The following is a 20733-nucleotide window of genomic DNA, read 5'->3' as shown; positions in this document are numbered from 1 at the left end:
CAGAAAGGGCCAGAAAGCAGAAGCTCCAGGTCGTTGTGAAGATGGGGTCAGGAGTGAGGAGGGAAGCCTGAGGATGGCTTGCACATCTCTGTGGAAGATTGGATCTCTAGGTCCCCCGTCCGAAGGCTACGGACCTGGCAGGGCCCCCTTGTCAGCCAGGCCCTGGAGGGAAAAGGCTGGTCATTGGAGAAAGTGCGTCAGGGAGGCTCTGAGCTCGGGGCTTCAGGCCCAGCTGGGACACAGGGAAACGGGGGTCGGATCGAGGCACAGTCATCAATGTCCGTGTTGGGAAGGGAGGGCAGCCAACCACTCGCCCCACTGCAGTCGCAGAAGGTGGCCCGCCAGAGGGACCCGGCCCCAAGCAGAGATTGAGGGGTGCTCCGTGGAGACACAGGTCCGAAGAAGAGGCTCCCAGGTCCTGACAGCTCATCCTACCCACACACACACAGGCAGGCCTTCCATCCGGCTTCCCGTGTCCTCCCCTTCAAGGGGAGCAGACCACCAGGAACCCCGGGTATCTGCGAGCAAAGTCTCTAACATGACGCAGCCCAAAACATGGACACCAGTACGTGGCAGGGACTGTTCTGTGTTGTAGGATGGAGCAGTGAACGGAGACACCGCATACAATACACCTGGTTCGTATTCTGCGTGAATCCGTTTCCCTTGATACTGTAACAAACTACCACCATCCTAGAGGTTTAAAGCCACGCTAATTCATTTATGCTAATGTTCTGGAGATGGGAAGTCTGGAGGGAGTCTTATGGGGTTGAAATGAGGCTGTCAGCGGGCTCCTCTGGGACTTCCGGCTTTAGCGGCTTCTAGAAGGCCGGCCCCTGCACTCCTGGGCTCCTGGCCCCGCATTACGTTACCTTTTACCTTGCTTTGCTCACCGCGGACCCCTCCTTTGGTCCTGTCACCTACCAAATGCCCCACTGCCTCCCGTTTGTGAGGACACTTACGAGTGTGTTGGGCCCAACTGGACGATCCAGGCTCATCTCCCTGTTGCAAGATCTGGAATGCCGTGTGCAGAGGCCCCACCGTCTGGAACGTCACGTGCTGACCGCTTGCAGGGATAAGGGTGTGGATGTCACCCAGTGTGAGTGTGTGTTGTGATGACGCTGTGGGTTCCCTACGTTGGGTGCATTTGCTCTAAGCGATTATCCGGCACCTGGGCCTGCAGCCTCAGCGCCATTGAACCTGGTGCTCCTTGAGTTTGGAAATATATACCTGTGTTTCCCTTAAAAAAAAAAAAAAAAAAAAAAAGATAATTTTTAGAAAAGAGATGAACTTTGGAGTGCCAGTCGATCCAGGGCTCAAACGGAGAACTTCTAGCGAATTATGGAGCTGGCCCCCCAGGAAGAGGTGGCCCGTGATCGTGTTTGCATTTTCCCAAACAGAGCGTATGTTTTTGCGTTGGGAAGGAATGGGAGGTCGTTGCTGTCCTTGGAGGAAGAAATGCTTGCTTTGGAAACAAAAGCATCAGGTTCCTTGCCCGGCGATGCGTTGGGGTGTGTTTGGAGCACCTATTGTGTGGGGCGGACGGGTTGGGGGACGGTCCCACAGAAGGAGATGGTGCGCCACCCGCTGGTGTCCTTCACGTCCGTCTGTGTGCTTGGCCTTTGCAGGAAGATGAAGATCCGTCTCCTCCTGCTGTTGCTCCTGGGTGAGGCCCACAGCCACGCAGCCTCAAGGCCCAACTTCGTCCTGCTGATGGCCGACGACCTTGGCATCGGAGATCCTGGTTGCTATGGGAACGAGACGCTCAGGTGCGCCTGCTGCGTGAAGAGCTGGACGGCAGGGACGTGAGCTCACGCGCACAGAGCGCAGAACGCCCACACGTGTCAGAGCCCTTCCGGGCGCACAGGTGCATGTGTGGCTTTACGGAGACGCACATGCGTAGGGGCGTGAGGAAGGCGGGTGGGACGCGATCGGGTCGCATGAGGTAAACCCAGGGGGGCCGCGAGCAAGGTCTTCCTAAGGACTCTTCCTTACTCAGACATCCTGTACTGCTTTCCACCCGTCCCCTCCTTTCCCTGTTCCATTGCTCCCACTCTTTGAGGCCAGTTTGTCTGTTGGGCACTGGCTCCCCCCCGCCACGGCCCCCGTCCCTGCTGACCAGCTCCATGCCTTCTTGCTGTCACCATGAGCAGCCAGCCTGGCCAGGGACAGGTGGCACAGGACAGATGCCAGGTGGGAAGCCTGCACAAGTTCCCAAGCTCCAGGGGTCACCACAATGCGGGGAGACGCGCGCGCCCCGCACCACACTGCAGCTCGGAACAGGGTGGCGTGGCTCTGTGTCAGGTCAAACAGCAAGTGGGCGTCTGGTTCTTTTGCGGAGAGCGCGGCGTGCACGTGTGTGTCCATCCCGAGCTGAAGCTTTGCATCAGACGCTGTTTGTCGTGTTTGGAATGTGTGCTCGCCTACATTGGTGAGACCTTGGAACACACAGACAAGGATGAGATTTCAGCTGGCCGCATAGGTTTCCCGCCCCACCTTTGGCCTCATTAGATCTTACTTTTGGACGCTTCTCGTACCTCTGTTGCTACTAATCTAGTTCTTCTTATCAGAGTCGTGATCATTTCTTAAGTTTTGTTTATGATTTTTTCACTTTTTTATTTTATCGTTTATTTATTTTTATTTAAAATCAATTAATTAACATACAGCGTATTATTAGCTTCAGGGGTAGTAGTTTCTTTTTTAAGATTTTATGTATTTATTTATTTGACACAGAGAGAGAGTACAAGCTGGGGGGAGGGGCAGACAGAGAGAATCAGAGAAACAGACTCCCCGTTGAGCAAGGAGCCCAACGCGGGGCTCAATCCCAGGACCCTGGGATCATGTCCTGAGCCAAGGCAGACGCTCAACTGACTGAGCCACCCAGGTGCCCCTCAGGGGTAGTATTTAGTGACTCATCAGTTGCATATAACACCCAGTGCTCATCACATCCCATGCCCTCCTTAATGCCCGTCACCCAACTACCCCATCCCTCCACCGACCTCCCCTCCGGCAACCCGCAGTTTGTCTTTCCTAGACTGAAGAGTCTCTTACGGTTTGTCTCCCTCTCTGATTACATCTTATTTTATTTTTCCTTCCCTTCCCCTACGTTCATCTGTTTTGTTTCTTAAATTCCACAGTGGAATATTACTCAGCCATCAAAAAGAATGAAATCTTGCCCATTTGCAATGATGTGGATAGAACTAAAGAGTATTATGCTAAGTGAAATCAGTCAGTCAGAGAAAGACAAATATTGTATGATTTTTAATATTATATGTATTCCTGAATTTCACTGAGATAATAGATAACCTTTCCTACTCAGGTGTTTTAATCAAAATATTTACAGTCAAGTTTTAACATTCCATTTCTACCAGATCTCAAAAGGAAAAAAAAAAAAAAACTGTACACAATCACAATGAAGAATTCATGTCACAACGTACCCCACATCTGTCTTGTTCCATACTGGATTCCAATTCTTTGTGAATTTCATTTTTCATTTTATATTTTGTTGGCTCACACCCCAAAGTAGTCAGATGTTTCAGTGGGCCAGTCTAGGCACGAGGAGATTTAAGTCAGGTACACATATTTGGTCTTCTAAACCTTCTCGATCTTGTGATGGAAGGCAGAAGCACCGTGGAAATGTCGACTGTGAAATGCATACCCTAAATTCATGGATGGGAGAGCAGGTGGACATGAGCAATGCAGTGAAATGACCTTCACCTTCAAGCTGTGCATTGGCAAGGGCTAGTCTGTGTGGGTACTGGAGCAGGGCCTGCAGGCCATGATGAACAAGATGCGTGCTCCAGCCTCTGGGCCTCTGTGTAGGAGGAAGCAGTTAGCTGTGCCTTCCCTTTATAGTGAGGAGCTGCTGTGTCTTACCCATGGACCAGGCCCCATCACGGGACAAGGTTGGTGGTAGGAGGCCCACAAGAATCCCGTCTCTGCCAGGATCTGAAGGATGGAAGCTAGCCAGGCTGGCAGACAGGCAGGGGCTGCGTTCCCAGTGGGGGCTGTGGGATGAGAGCTCAGCGTGGTCCCAGAGCTGGAAGAGGTTCATTTCTGAATGCCTGGCAAGTGTGGCATGACGCCCCGACAGGATGGGCCAGTCCGTTCCCAGGGCAGAGGCACCAGAATGCATCACCCGTCCTTCTGGGAGTTTCCCTGGATGACTGAGAGGCGACCCACTAGAAAATGCACAGTGGAAACTGCGTGTTTCAAGGTCATCATGAATGACATGAGTCTTCTGTTCTAGGACGCCCAATATTGACCAGTTGGCTGAAGGAGGAGTGAAGCTCACTCACCACCTGGCAGCTTCGCCCCTGTGCACACCAAGTAGGGCAGCGTTCATGACAGGCCGGTACCCCATCCGATCAGGTAACCCCCGGGCTCCATAGCCATGGCTCTTGTCCTCTTGGGGGCATCCTCGACCTCCTCTTTCAATAGATCTTTTGTCCTGCTTCAGGAATGGCATCTCAGTCCCTCATGGGGGTGTTTATCTTCTCGGCCTCTTCTGGAGGACTTCCCACCAGTGAGATTACCTTTGCCAAGCTTCTCAAGAATCAAGGCTATTCAACCGCTCTGATAGGTATGGGCAGCTAAGGAGGGGGAGTCGAGGGCCTGGGCAGGGCGAGAGGGCGAGGGCATGATAACTGCCTTCTTAAGGATGACATCACTGATAACTGTTTGCACAACTTCACATGGGAAGAAATGATTTCGATTCTAAATTAAAGTACAGTGCACCTATCTGGGCTATTTGAAAGTAACGATATGTGTCGTTTTGTGTGTGTGTGTGTGTGTGTGTGTCTGTGTGTCTGTGTGTGTGTGTGTGTGTGTGTATGGATGAATGGATAGATAGTTAAACAGATGAGATTGATATATAATGATGGATGGATAGATGGATGGACTGATGGATGTATGGATATATGGAAAGACAGATGACATAGGTGATAGAGGCAGGAATGGATACATCAGTAGATGAAATGGATAATGGATGGATGATGGATGGATGGATGGATGGATCATGGCCGGTTGGATGGATGGATGAATGGTGGATGGATGCATGATGAATGGATGAATGGATGATGGATGGATGCATGGGTGGATGAATGGGTGATGGTTAAATGGATGGATGGATGAATGGATGATGGTTAAATGGATGGATGGATGGAGGATGGTTTGGTGATGGTGAAATGGATGGATGGATGGATGACGGTTGGATGGATGAATAGTGAATGGATGAATAATAAGTGGATGGATGGATGATGGATGCATGGATGGATGATGGGTGTGTGATGGGTGGATGGGTGGTAGATGGATGCATGGAGGATGGGCAGTTGGATAAATGGGTAATGGATGGATGGACGGATGAGACACAGCGATGAGACAGATGATAGCAAATAGACTGATAAATAGATAACTGTGAATAGCCATACAGCACACAAAACTACATATAAACACTATGCTGTTGAACATTTTCATTTTATATATTAATACTAAAATCATGTCAGACTCTGTCTCAGTTGACATTCTCATTGATTTTATTCAATTGATAGGAATGATCCATTCTCCCTTTTTACTTGATAAGCATAGGTCTATGTGGGTCATCAGATGAATCTTAAAATCTCTCAAAGAAGCAAAATGACCATTCTCTTTCCTCCCACCTCTTGTCATAAAACCATCATCATGTTTTTCTTTTGTGAGGCACTCACTACTTTAGTGGTGTAATTAACATTTTATAAGAAATGTTCATAGATGTTTAAAATAATTGCTGAGTTGTGAGTGTGATTTCCTCATGCTTCAGGGATAGTTTTTTGAGAAAGGATTCATTTTCACTTTTAATATTCAAGGGACCAAACCAAGTTGGTTCTACGACTTTAATTTTAAGGAAATGTCTTTTAAAAAACAATTGTGTGTTTCTATGTATTTTTGTCATCTGCCTATTGATTATGTCAGGTGTTTGCCTTTTGTTTTATTTCGTTATTTTCAGCACTAAGTTATTGTTTTCTGGTAGAGTGAGTGGTTAATGCCCTGGTGTTTGTGGAAAAGGAAGAGAAACACCGTGGGGTTCTACAGAGTAGGAGTTTGGCTAATAAATGTGCAGAGCGGTCCCACTTTTCCGTGTGTGGGAATCAGAAGCTGACATTCAGGTGGGAGTGTTTGTTGGGTCTAAATGTATCATCCATTTGTCTTCTCAGGCAAGTGGCACCTTGGGACAAACTGTCACAACAAGACAGACTTTTGTCACCACCCCTTGAGCCACGGCTTTGACTATTTCCATGGGATCCCCATGACCAACTTGAGGGACTGCAAGCCCGGAGAAGGCAGCGTCTTCACTGGAGGCATCAGGGCACTGGTCTTCATCCCCCTTCAGATCATTGCGATCACACTCCTCACCTTGGCGGTGGTCAAGTGCCTGGGGCTGGTGCATGTGCCCCCCGGGATCTTCGTCTGCCTTCTCTGCCTGGCCGCCATGATACTCGGCCTTCTGGTGTGCTTCCTGCATTACTTCCGGCCCCTGAACTGCTTCCTGATGAGGAACCATGAGATCACCCAGCAGCCCATATCCTATGACAACCTCATGCAGAGGCTGACGGCGGACGCGGCCCAGTTCATACAACGGTTGGTATCTCCTTTTATCCGGATGCTGCCTGTTGCCACTTGGTGCTTGGTGATTTCCATGGAGGCTGGAGAAACAGGGTGGTCCTTCTAGCCACGTTTCCCCTTCTCAGCTGCGGAGATTTCTCCAACCAGGCTCTCGGGAGGAGGGGTGTGCACCGTGGAATGGCACGTGCAAGGAAGTGTGATGGAGTGGGCTCTCATCCGAGGGGCTCTGCCAGGTGTCCCTTACATCCTGTGCTTCTGAAGCCAGGCCAAAACATGTCTCCCAGATGACCAAAGGAGCTTCAGGTGTAACCACGGTTGTTACTCTTGACTTGTGCATTGGGTGAGTATAGGTGTCCTTCTTGTGACAGAAACAACGTAGGGAAGTCCAAACAGTCTATGAAAATTTCTGAGCAGAACACGTGTATGAGGAGCCTGGGTGGAGCGAATGATCTCGTTTAGGTCGGTTAGGGCCCCTTGGGTGCACAGTGTTGAGGGCTGCAGTGAGCAAAGGGAACATCACCATCCACAGAGGGGTCGATGGCAGTCCCGAGTAGAGACTATCTCAAGAACACCTGCTGTCGAAACCAGACAAAACCATGTTGTTCCATTTGGAACTTTAGAGAAAGGTGGAAACAATCACGTGAAAATCAGACACCTGGTCTGTGTGGTCAGTTGCCAGGCACATGCTGAGAACATGAGTCTCTCAGGCACCAAAGACTGGAGACACCCATGGGTCCGAGCTAAAATGGCAGGAGGAAGGACATAATGCAGTTCTGGACAGAAGGAGGAGGGTTTTAAGCTGGTGGTCATGCTCCTGAGCTTCTGTGGTCATCACGGGCACATGGAGGTACCGTTGAGTCAGTGGTGCCTACCTAAAGCCTAACTGTTGGCCTACACAACCAGAGTGGCAACTGCTCAGGCTTTGTGTTAGCAGAACCCAGAGGTGGTGAGTACTGAGGATTGCCAGTCTTACCTCTCCGAGATTCCGACTGTGGTGTGCTGAGACGAGGCTGCATGCGCCCGGAGAGGGTCTAAACCCCACATCTCCTAGGACACTCGGAGCAGTAACTGGAGCATGGCTGGGTTTTTGCAAAAGTCACAACTGTTGTTACGCCTGTAGATTTTTCTACAAGGGGATGCTGCCTTGTGATCGGATGCAAAATCTCAGCACTTTATGAGGTCTATATTTCATATCGTCATCTAGTAAGATAGACAGAGACGGTTAATAGAAACAAGGTTCTCTTTGTTTTTTCTAGCAGAGTGATCACTTCTAATACTTTCCATCTTACTGCGCTGCGTTTTATTTTTTTTAAAAATCTCTCTGGCTGGGACAGTAAATTAATGTCATCACTCAAGAGTGGGGCACAGTCCGCGTGGCTAACGAAGCTCTTACCTCGTGGGTTAACCTCGCTGCGTTTTATAAGCAAGCTAACAGCCATTCCAAGATAGGATGGCTCCCCATAGGATTGTAGACCTGTCCGTCGAAGCTCAAAACCCAGCAGTGTGCTGTTTCCCAAATTTGCTAAAACAGCTGAACGCTCACCTATCGGCCTGCATCTACCAGCAATCTCTCAGAAACACATGGGAGGAGATGAACAATCCAGGGCCCCCTGAAAAAAGTCACAGGGTTCAGGAATCATCCTCGGTGTCCAGATGATTTCCTTCTCTCCAACATGCGGTATTTTGACAGAAATGATTGAATCTGTAGAGAATATGAATATTCAGATGATTACAAGGCATTTTAATGGGTTCCTCAGCACGTGACTTTGGGAGGGGACCGAAAGCAATTTGATTGTAAGGGCCTTGAAGCCTATGCAGTTGATCTTGATGATGTGGAGTTTCTGCAATTTTGCGGCAGAACTAGAGATTTAAGATGTTGTAGCAACACCACAGTTGAACCTTGTGGTTACTGAGTTAATACAGGAGGGTTTATTCTTCACAATAGATGGTTCCAGAGGAAATGCCTGTTGCCAATGTTGGCGCAGCACGTGCATGGTCGGAATTAGTGAAAATACCGCGTTTTTGTGTGCCGTGATGCTATTCACAGAAAGCTTTTTCCCCGCGTTACCTGAAGACGCAAAGATCGAAAGCATCTGGATAAAACCGTCCTTGGCTACATTTGTCGTCTTGTGCGATGCGTGACATCTGATTCAGTCCATGGGATAGCCATGAATCTTGAGAATCCCCCTCAATATGTCACCAAAGAAACGTAACAGTATTTGCAAAAAAATATTATTTTGAGGATCTGAAGACGCATTTATAAGTGTTGCGTCATTGACCGGCATATCCTGAATAACGTAGGCAGGTCTTTACCACCTTTGTGTGAGGAATGGATTCAGACTTAGGAGCAGAAGGAAAATGACCAAAAGCGATGACAGTGTTTGTGAAATTCGTGCATTAACATAAAAGACTGTTTGGGGGTGCACAGTTCCCATTGTATTCCTACGTCGAGAGTAGTGAGGAAGATGATTTAAACTCTTGCTTCTAAAATTTATCTTCTTTCTCTAAGCCTCGTCTCCGGAACGACTGATACTGCAGATGCTCACGTGAGGTTTGGAGTTGTGGATGGCAAGGGCGTGAGGCAAAGATGCTTCGTGGGTGGGTGATGCTCTCAAATGAGGTCTCTTTAGCCAAATTTGCTGCAAATGTGCCCCTGGAGTAAAGTACACTCTTCTGTGTTGAGGAGAACAGTGGTTTGGAATATATCACTGTGCACTCCATGGTGCCGCCTCCTAATTTACTCTTAGGGATAAAATTTATCTTGGGAAGTTGCTTCTAGGGGGAAGCTAGATAATTAGCTCACCACACCATATGTTATGAGCTGTATCGTAATGCAAGAGACAGGTCATCCTTAATGCAATTCAGTTGGCAAGAAGTCCGTGTTGCTCTTACAGGCAGGAATGAACTGTGGATTTCTAAGAGATTCCCAGCCCTCTCTCTGTGTCCCGAATGAAGGATCCCACAGCCATCCGGCTTGCTCCCTTGGCCATCGGTCTCTTCCGGGCTCTGTAAATCAGAGCCAGCTCGGGTGCACAGTGCAAATGGCGGCTCAGCTTGGGACATGTTCCAGTGTAAGTGACCCTTGTGGAGTGCTTGTGCGTGACCCGCCACGGACTGGAGATACACACGTCACCCGGGACACATTTCACCACACACATCGCCTCCTTCTCGTCACAAAACATCCATACGAGATGGGAAAAAGAGATGTCTTCTTGGGGAGGAATTCGAGGCTCCACACTTTGGAGTGGATAGCCAAAGCCCTATGGGTGATAGTACAACCTGGATCAAGAAGCACAGCACAATGCCCGTGAAGGTGGTTTTTCTCAGTCGGAGTGGACCGTGAAGACCCTGCCGACTTACCACTTAGGTCTGAGTACAGAGGAGGTGGAAGAAGACCAGGGAAATTTATAGATGGAAGCGGAAGAGTCCCGGTCCTCATGCCCCCAAACTAGAAGGCATCCTGGTAATTCTCACGGGAGCTCTGATGTCCGCATACTCATTACCATGGAGATGGTAATAAGCAGAATGATGCTTATTCTGAAAAGAAATCGGAGGCCGCACAGTAACAGGTGAATTCAGCGAGTTAATTTTATTCACAAAGTAGTTTTTCTTTCGCGTAAGTCAAGGCCACATTTTAGAAGGTTAATGGCAGTGGATAGAATGAGAGAGGCGTTTCACATCGTCCTTGGCAGAGCGAGGTGAACCTTGGTCGCTCTGCAGCACGAGGAGCCAGAAATGTTGGCCCCTTTCCTCCCCAGATACATCAAAAACAGGGCTTCATGGCTAGGAACAACATTTAAGTTGAAAGAAACCACTGTCTTTTTCTCTGCGAATATACAGATGTTCAGGCTGAAGAGGATGTTTTCAAGGACGATGGCTTTATACGCACCCGCGTGATTTGTGTAGTTTATGATCTCCAGTCACCGGATTCATAAGTTCCTGTGAACTTTACCGCAAGTGTTCTGTTGTCCAGGCCCCCACGTTCAACGCGTATTGAACAAATTCAGGATGTGTTCCATATGCATGGAACATATTCAGTGTCGGTGCGTGCGTATTCTAAGAGGTTGTCAGTAGAAGTGAGACAAATGCTAGTAACTTTCAGTTTACGCTAAGGATGGGACATCTCTTGGACCTTCAGCACTGAAGAGAACAAATCCACAATTTGGAAAAGAGCTACAGTTCTATTTTTAATCACTGACTTCCTGGAGTGATAAGATCTCGTTTTTGCGACTTTAACAAACCCCGATCCCTGACCGGTCCCCCAAGGGAAGTGAGCGCACCGTGGGAATGATGGAAAGTACGAGTCGTGGGGGACGTGGCGTTGCCGTGCAGAGATTATGCCCTTACTGGAGGGTTGTGATCATGAGCTCCCTCTGCCGTGTCTTGTGCTCTGTAGCTCTACAGGAAATCGAGACTCGCTCCTGCTAACGTGGTTGGTGTCACCATAATGCCCTAAGACCTGGGACAGCTGATGAATGTATCATCGGAAGACCCGACCTTTTATCCTGTTCTGCTGCCATTGATGTTTGGCACCATTGGAATCCTGAAATGCACTTACAGGGTACCTTCAACCTAGCCTTTGACATCTGCAGCCAGACCTTGGTGTAAGTGGCCATAACGAATGGCTGTGATTTGGCCCAAAGCATGTTCCGAAGAAAGGGGTCGTGGGATGACTTTATTAGTTTCAGTAAGCGTTTAAGCCAGAGAGGGATGAGGTGATACTGATCTTTGATTCACGGTGAGAAAAGTGCATCAGATTAACAATTAAGGGCAGTACTACAGGGACACACGCACGTGTGTTCACCAGTGGAAAGGTTAAATAATTAAAGAATTGTCTTGCTCGGTAAGGACAGATGCCCCTTGATTGGCCTCTACCGTGCATGGGTCACCAGGAGACAGGTTGCAGAGTGGAGGGGATCTTTGGCTCTTTGGACAAGCCCCCATTCCAGGCCGAGCATGCCGCAAGCTCTATGCAGGTGTGGAGGGATGCTTGCTCTTCGTGATTCTGCCTCCCGATCCGTGTCATTCCTAACTGAACGGGGCGTGGATAAATCACTGTCAGACCCCCCTGTTTCCATCAAACACACAGATCTCTTTTATGCCCTAGGGTCGTGACCTAAACTGGAAATCGGGAAGCGTGAGCTTTTGGATGTCAGGCATGGGAGCGCACAGGTTCGCGGGGGTCCAGGCTGATGACGAAATCAGGGATGGGTGGTGTGGGTCTTGAGGCCCCAGGGAGAAAGCAGAAACGCCTGTTTGCGAGAGGGAACTATTTGGAGGAAACTTTCCAACGTTTTTGGTATTAGCTTTTTTTTTTTTTTTTTTTTTTTTTTTTTAGCCCTCAGAACCCCTGTTGAATGAATGAATTGCTGTCCTCTCTGCGCCTTAGCATAGACCCCAGTTTGACTCCATTCCCAGGTTCATCTGTTCATGTCCTTCGTGGGCCTCTCTCCCCATCCCCAGGCTGAGCGTGAACCTCAAGAGTAGACCATCTGTGTGGTATTGTCTGTCTGAATCAGGACAGTTATTCCTAGCAGGACAGATTTACTCTGATGGGGTGGATATATTCTCCTGTTCTTTTCTTTTTTTCCCTTGGAGGGTCCATCTAAGGAGGCTCTCTGCACCCTTTTAGGGTGCTCTTCTAGTGACCGCAAGGACACGTGATTGATTTTCCAAAGGCACCTTGGAAAAGCCATCTCCTTCCTCAGAATCTCATTTCCTATTACAACAGTTCTAATTGTTTCTTAGTTCCTATTACCTAAACTACAGGGAAACTATCTATCTATCTATCTATCTGTCTATCTATCTATCTATCTGTCTATCTATTTTCTGCATATGCTCGGTATCTTGCACTCTCTGGGTTCAGGAAATGAATGAATGCATGCTAGGAAATTTACAACCAGAACCAGCAAAGGATCTCTCCTGCACCTGCTGTATGGTGGGGCATGTGGGTGACTTCAGGTATTTGTAGTCAGATCACAGTGGGTTTGGGGAGGGGGCATCACAGGTGGTGATCGATGGGTTCAGAGTCCAGCATCCTTGGTGGCTAAAAAGCCCTCGAATCTAACGTGAGACTACGGAGCCACAGACAAAGCTGAGCATGCACAATCCTTGCACAGAGATCCAGCGTAAGCAAAGACTGAAATCAGGCCGCTTTTTATTTTTACTTTTTTATTTTTTTAGTATTTTATTTATTTATTTGACAGAGAGCACAAGCATGGGGAGCGGCAGAGGGAGAAATGGGCTCCCCGCGGAGCAGGGAGCCCGATGCGGGGCTTGATCCCAGGACCCTGGGACCACTGAGCCACACCCAGGTGCCCCTCAGGCCACTTTTTTAAAACTCTGCTTACACAGATTGGCTTTTTAGACCAGGGTGTCCATTTCATCTTTTTTGGGGAGGAGAGGGTTGCTTTCTTACTTTTCTTCTCTTTGTTTTTATTTTTAAGATGTCTCTCCATTTTTCTGTGGCTCCAAGAGTAACATGTGAGACTCTAAAAAATTAAAGAAGAATAAAAGTGTCGAAAGTAAGAAGTTGAAATCGTTGTGGTCTTCACTCCTTCACACTAACGACTTGCCTCCCCCAACCCAAGATGTAGCAAAGGCCGTGATGGTGGTATCTTTCTGGGCTTCTTTGCACATCTGTGGGCTTTCATTTTAGTTTAGTTTTAAAAGATTTATGTATTTCTTTTAGAGAGAGAGAGTGACTGGGGGAAAGGGACAGAGGGAGATAATCTCAAGCAGACTTTGTGCTGAGCACAGAGCCCATACTGGGGCTTGATCTAACAGCCCCGAGGTCGCGACCTGAGCTGAAACCAACAGTCAGATGCTCAACTGACTGAGCCACCGAGGTGCGCCGGTGGGATTTTAGTTTAAAGATTATTTTGATTTGGGGGCACCTGGCTGGTTCAGTCGGTAGAGCATGCGACTGTTGATCTTGGGGTTGTGCTTTCGAGCCCTACATTGGGTTTAAAGATGACATAAAATATTTTTTAAAAAATTCGGATTGGGGACGCCTGGGTGGCTCAGTCAGTTAAACGTCTGCCTTCAGCTCAGGTTGTGATCCCAGGGTCCTGGAATCGAGTCCCGCATCGGGCTCCCTGCTCAGCCAGGAGTCTTCTCCCTCTCCCTCTGCCTGCCGCTCCCCCTGCTTGTGCTCGCTCGCTCTCTAATAAATAAAATGTTTAAAAAATATTCTGATTTATTGAATGAATAATTTGGGGGGCTCTGTGTAATAGAACTTGTGCTTCTAGCTCAGCAGGTGCATAGCCAGGACAGGTGTCTGCCATTGTCAACTGTGTGAGTATGCACAGGGATAGGCTGGACACCAATGTGTTTGCAGAGAGCCTTCGGGGGCGCTGACCTGCTGCACGAACCCCTGGAATCTGCCTCTCTCCAGGAACAAGTTCTGACCCTGCCAGCTTCAGATGCAGTCTGGTGGCAGGACCCGGCAGAGCTTACCTTTAGGTTTGAGTCGCTAGGACCGTGTCAGCCGGATGTACTCTCAGTGGATGCGCAGTGCGTGGACAGAACAAAGAAATAGCCGGGTTGTGTGCACATCGGTGTGGTGTTCACAGTGGTGGCCGACGCCGGTCAAGTTGGGACCTTGGTGGCATAGTAACAGTCAAGCCCTCGGATGAGGGATGTTCTGTTCGAGAGCTTCGTGGCAGATAGGAAAAAAAAAATAATGGCTTCACCATCCCCTTGCGTATGTGTTCAGTCTGCGTTCATAGGACATCAGTCTTGTGATCCTCTGAAATGATGACAGGTTGCTGGGAAGCAGCTTCCTTCGGCATTTTTCACAAATAGCGCAAAGGCACGGAGCAGCAGAAAGTTCAGTCTTTTCCCACAGCTTGCAACACAGTGGCAATAAATTTCCGAAAGCGTTGTTTACTGAATAGCTCTGGTGAATAACGTAGGACTTGAGCTGTTCGTGGGAAATCTCCCGCCCACCGACTCGATGAAGTGTCATGGAGTTTTCAAGGTCGTAGGAAAGGGAGACCCAGACCTCCTCCATGAGCCTGCCCTGCTCTCTGCATCGGGAAGGATATTGCTCAGCGAGAATTCCCTCACCAGAGAGCAGGCTGTGTCTGTCAGTCACAGCCCAGGGTGTGTGCAAGGCTGCCAAGGATTTATGGGTGTGTAGCCCACGTTCCCGTGCACCGTCCACCAGACCTGTGTTTCTGGACGGTCAGTCTTTGCCATGCAGTCCTCCGCAAGCTGATACGCGTCTCTGCATTTTCCAGGATTGTTGGTGTATCTAAAACCTCGTCGCTGTGCTTGGACTCCCAGGACCTTGGCTGGTACCCACAGTGTCTAGCCGGCTCAATGAAAAACGGCTCTGTAGACAGGTGATGGAAATGAGCATTCTATAAATACGCACAGTGTCAGGATGAACGCAGGAACGGCCTTCTCCCCTTCCGCGGAGGGTCTGCGTACGTTGCAGGACAGGAGTCCCACTCTGCGGCTCGGCTTGAGCTCCCCTACTGGCCTGACGGCTCTCAAATACCATGGTTCATGAACGGTGTTTATGTCAGGCTCCCTCGTTTGCTTGGTGGGTGGACTTGGTCATCTCTTTGTTCGTTCTGGGCTCACATTTCAAAATGCCTCCAACTTGGGATCCTGCCAGGGAGGCCGATGGCGGGCTCTTTCTTCTTCATCTTCTGTTTATTATTTTTTCAGAAGCTCTTGGGCACAGGACGCCTCTTCGTTCTCAGCACATTCTCTCAAGTCACATGCCGTATCACCAGCTCTGATCACATACATGCTCAGAAGGTTGAATTTTTAAGCCACCCGATCTATTTTCCTTAAATCTAGAAATAAGCGGGAGAGCAGAGGACGTTGACGTTGTAACCGTAGGTCATGTAACTGTCTATTTGGGAACAGTGTCACTGCATGTTGATTTGGGGGAATCTAAGCCGGTTTTTAGAGCCGTCGTCTTGCTTCTTGAGAAGCAGCTGCCTTGTGTCCAGGTGTGAGTAAACCTCCCACAGCATGACTTGGTTGGGGGCCACACCGGCTGGCCTCCTGTAGGGCAGAGGTCCGTGCCCTATCACGGCTTAGCGTCACATCTCCCAGGGTCTTGGAGGGCATCTGCACTTAGAAGCGCCCAGAGCGATGCGTCGCATGCAGACCATCAGCTCGGATGACAACCCCATTGGGTCCATCTGAACGTGAACACATCTTCTTTCCTTTCTGAAAATTAATGGGGACAGGTCATGGTTGACTAGCTGTCTCGGGTTTGGATTCTCATGCAAATTCTACTTTATGTGGCGATGTGGCATAGACTCCATGCAAGGTTTTTGCTTGTTTGCTGGTTGGGTTTTGGTGGAGTATTTTTTCTTTGTTTGTTTGTTTTTGGTCTTTTCTAGTTTGTTGTGAAACAATAACAGTGTCGCTTCCTTGTATATTCCTGTAAAAAGGGAAAGCAACAGAATTCAGCACAAGCCCTATAACTCTAAGGCGCCATACAGATGATTCACAGTAACTGGCTCAATTTGATCTTGATTCAGCCGGGACCTGGCTCATTCAAAGTTGATGTTTTAGGCTTATGTTCTGTTTCAGAAGGCAAGGGGAACATCAGTGCAAGGAACAGCCTTCCATGTAAAGTGTGATAAGTGGCAGATCTGAGGACTGTGACCCTGTAAGGTGCTATATGGCCTGGACGAACCCAAGCTATATGCACACGAATGCATTAAAAATGCATTTAGCAAAGCGTGCATTCATTTATCAGAGCTTAGCTTGTTAGCGTTGCGATACCCAGTTCAAACTTTGAAATGTTTTCATTATCTCACGATAACGACTTGAGGAACTAAATAAATACGTAAAAGCATCATTGATTTCATAAAGTAGATTATTTCTTGAGAGCTCTTGCTGTCTGGCAAAGATGATGAACGGAGGGGAGAGTCCCTTCGAAATGATCAGAGATTTCTGACTTAAGAGCTTATATGTTATGTACATGTATGCCTATACCAATAGGTGTATATTTGTACATGTATATATGTCCCTATTCTAGTAATATATAGGTGTGTATGTGTACAGATTTACGCAGCTATGCTGATATATATAAATATATGTTTCTATATATATACACCCATACTAATAACAGGTGTAGGTGTATGCACGTACACATATATACTGATATATAGATGTATTTGTATGTGTGTATGTACATTGCACTGATGCATCTCTGCAGTGCTCGGGAGTCCTGGGTAGACCCGCGGAAGCTGGGAGAGCTGATGCAGGGTTTCATTGACTAACAGAGTTTACTGAGCTTACGCTCCTTGGCAGTCACTGTGCTGGGCCCTGCCGCCCCGAGATGTCTGTGACATGCCCCAGCTCGTGGTCTGGTGGGACAAGGAAAGCACGTAAGGGATTCGTTGGGTAGTGCACCAGATGCTCTAGTAGAAGTGGCATTGGGCCACCCATCTATTCGTTATTCACTCCATTTGTGCCCCAGCAGCCTTCAAAAGGGCACTTAGGCGATGGTCCTGTTTAGACAGAAAGGCATTTCCGACGCTTTCCTGGACAAATGTGAAATTTGAACCAGTAACGTAAAACCAAAGTGCATCAACTAAGTGCGTTTCTGAGATTGGCACAATGCCAAGAGGAGGGGATGTAAGTTGTTGACCCCTCTCAGCAGACCTGGGCGAAAACCCCCAGACCTTCCGACACTCACCAGGCACATGACTGTTGTCACAAGGCCCACCTATTGACAATGAGTTACAACTCTCCCCCAGCTGTGTGTTCTCACCCATTACAACACAGGATGTTTTGATACATTCTGACTTAAGAAAGGCTTTTGCAATAACTTGAGACTCTATAGATCGGGGCTAGTTCAAAGAATGTTCCATGTAACTTCCAAAACGTCACTGTTGACAGTTGAGCAATTATTCCAGGAGACTTGCTGGGTCGTAGAAGGTGGGCAATATGGCGGAACAGTTGAGTTGGCATTAGGTGGGTAGATAGGTGTTGCCGTAAGAAGTCAAGTCAAGAAATGGGTGTTTACTAGGCAGTAGCTTGTGTGTGTGTGTGTGTGTGTGTGTGTGTGTGTGTGTACATATTCCAAAGAGAATACGCGTTTGAAGGCCCATGACTTCCTACTAATCACCATATAGAGAAGGAAGAATAGAGTTCGAGGACAAAGTAGGCCATTCCCACGACATTCCTTCCAGAGTTGTGTCCTCAGGGAATGTGTCGAGAACGTAGCACTTGAGTCTGCTGACCCGGACACGGGGACCACAAGTCTTCTCCTCATAGGCACGCTGTGGACACTTCCATTTCTCCAAATAAAAGTGATGTCTCCAGTATTAGACATCACCTGGTGGTGCTTTCTGACTTTTCAGATGGCATCACGTCATACTAGTTTCATGGTGGTGGGAACGGAGGTGCACATGCTCATAGTGCTCTGAAATTCTCTCTTCTGGCAGGAACGCTGAGACGCCATTCCTGCTGGTCCTGTCATACCTCCACGTGCACACGGCCCTCTTCTCTTCCAAGGACTTCTCCGGCAAAAGCAAACACGGCGCGTACGGTGACGCTGTCGAGGAAATGGACTGGAGTGTTGGTATGTGTGTCTTTCTCTTCCGTGTGTGCTCACGGTGGGCCCGAGTCTTCTTCCTTCTCCCTCGCGTCCTGTGAATGTCCACCTCTGGGCTGCCTTTAGAGACAGCAGATGGGTTTCTGGGTTTTTGAAAAAGGTAATAAAACACTAAGTCAGAAAGATAAATGGAATATAAACAGCGTCTTCAGCCCCTAGTGCATGGTTGAGGCAGCAGGGGCTGCTCGCCAGGGGAAGACTGGGTCTGGGGGCCGATGAGCACAGATTAACGGAGAAAAGGAGCCGACGCACTGTTAGTCTTTGTCCTCGCGGGCCCTGTTAACAGTGGAATGTGCGCAGTGCTGTGTCTTCCGCAGTGCTGTTAGATAAGTGGCAGGTTTGGGGATGCAGAAGACCACGGGCGTGCACAGCCGTGGCACGCCGCCGCGGGTCCCCTGGCGATGCCCTTCTGTTTGGCGCCGGAACCCACTGTTTGCCTCTTTTAGGGCCGGTGCCATTGTTTTTCCAGAGGTGCTGGGAAGGCTTCTTATTTAAAAAAAAAAAAGTGTCCTCTCCACCTCCATGAGATCATCAGGACCCTGCTGTCTTCGCTTTTCTCTGGCAGAGCCGAGCGATGTCGGGTCTGTTCTGTAGCGTGCAGCGGAAGCAAAACAGGGGAACACCCAGGGGGCTCTGAACTCGTCCCTCCGCGCCTGTCTTTGCCGGTGACGCGTCTCTTGTGTGGACGTTGCTCAATCCCTGGGGACAAAAGGGCACACCATTGTCCAAATGTCACCAGTCCACAGGTTGCTTAGGATTGTCAGGTCTTTCTTTTCTTTTCCTTTCTTTTTTTTTTTTCGTTCTCTCATTCTTCCTCCTTTTCTTTGTGCACAAATTGACAGTTTTTTTTAACTCTTTCATCTAGATGTTTTGGAAATAACCTGATCATTGCCAAGGAGCACTTTTTTTTTTTTTTTTTTTTTTTTTTTGGTTGGTCAGTTGGTTTTAAGCTGCAAATGGGGATGCTCTTTGCCTACTCTGCCGATGACAAGAACAAGTTTCGGTTTGTGGCGTTTTGCTGAATCTCGGAAGCAGCGCCATCTTAAGAAACAAGAGGACACGACCCTTATGCTAGCTTCTGGCTCTCCATCTCCAGGGTCTGTGAATTGGAGAGATGTCTTAAGTTTCTAGGCTTCAGGTCTGTCCTCTTTGCATGAAGAATTCAGACGAGGCAAGTCCTCGGTGCCTTTCTTCTCCGAGGGTCTGTGATTCTGTAGAAGAACAGAAAGGGAGTCCCTGTGACACAACATGCCCCTTCGCGAAGTTTACAGAACAGGTGCACGTACTAGGGCTCTCCCGTACACCAGGATGAGCCTGCCTCTTTCCCTTCTTGCTTCTTTAAACGTTGCGTGTGAACCCCTGTACATTTTCCACACCTTCGCGGTGTGAGTCAGTAGAATATTTCATCTCCTTGATGAGCGTTGTGTTTTAGGTAACAGGTTTCTTAGACGCCTCCAAGTCTTCTGTGGGCTAGCACGTGAGCTCATGCTGGTATCATCAAGCGGACTGATTAATTTTTATTTCATCATCATGCCACACATGCGTCCCCTGAGTCATCAGCAAGTCTGACTTTCAGTGTCTTTCTACTCCGGGTCCCCTCCAGAACGAAACAGAGAGTGTTTTTATGTCCTTGAGATCTGCGTTAGAACCTGATGTCCCATTTGTAGATGATTCTGTGCTTTTCTTTCTGCCAGAAAATGAAATCGTCCCCCTAAGCCATGACATTAATTCCTCGGGATGTTTCTTCTGTTTTACCCATCCAGTACATCTGAGCGTTTCGAGGAACATCCCTTCTTTCCAAGAAAAGCCTTTCCTTACGAGGCTGAGGGGGACTGCAGTGTTCTCAATAATTACATAATAAAGTAAAATGGGGATATTTGCTTAAAAATGATACTTCCTGCAGGAGAGGCCCCTGAGAGAGGAGTGGAGAGCAGCAGAGGGCACATCTCAGCCATTCGGAGCATTTTCTTTCAAAATTGTTGGATGCTGCCTAATTATATGGAGCCTAACTTTCTCCACTGCAGGATTCTCTGCACCTAGAAAGGCATAGTCACAAGAAGCTCCTTTATTACTTAATTCTGCTCCAGGGCCATTCCCATGCCACGTCCTCGTGTTTATTGCCTTATTCCTAGCTGTGTGATGGCACTGTCTTGCATGGTTATAGTCACTGATGGAAGTGAGCAGGTAGCTTTGAAGTGAGGACCACAGAAGGGGTCCTGCCGAGACACCGTGTGGGTGGCTCACATCCTGGATCTAGAATCCCTCTATGTAACCCGCGGGGTGGTTAGCCTTCTTTCAGAATCTCAGTGACTGGGGGCTCAGGGAGTGCCCCACACCCAGCCCCGGAGTCCGCATGCATTCCCTCCTTTGTGCGGTGGGCCGTCATTGCAGCAGGTGGTATGCTCCTTGTCTCCATTCTGCAGGTAAGGCAGGCGAGGGATGCTGAAGGCTGATACACCTGCCGGCCTCAGGTGTATTACTTACAGAATTAATGCAAGGGATGAGCAGGAACCCGAATGCAGGTGTTCCCCTAGAGCGTG

General features: G+C 48.6%; 1 protein-coding gene across 1 annotated transcript in view; it reads left to right on the top strand.

Annotated features, from left to right (window-relative positions):
- Positions 1-20733, top strand: part of STS (steroid sulfatase) — a 156573-nt gene that overhangs the window by 78420 nt on the left and 57420 nt on the right. The window contains exons 3-7 of the mRNA XM_027607863.2: positions 1626-1766; positions 4247-4368; positions 4457-4579; positions 6189-6612; positions 18024-18160. Of these exons, the coding sequence (XP_027463664.1) occupies positions 1630-1766; positions 4247-4368; positions 4457-4579; positions 6189-6612; positions 18024-18160 (943 nt within the window). The 5' untranslated portion in view covers positions 1626-1629. The remainder of the gene's footprint in view (positions 1-1625; positions 1767-4246; positions 4369-4456; positions 4580-6188; positions 6613-18023; positions 18161-20733) is intronic.

This window comes from Zalophus californianus, chromosome X (assembly GCF_009762305.2).
Source record: "Zalophus californianus isolate mZalCal1 chromosome X, mZalCal1.pri.v2, whole genome shotgun sequence".
NCBI lineage: Eukaryota > Metazoa > Chordata > Mammalia > Carnivora > Otariidae > Zalophus > Zalophus californianus.
The sequence above is the reverse complement of the archived record's forward strand: the minus strand, read 5'-3'. Positions and strand labels throughout refer to the sequence as shown.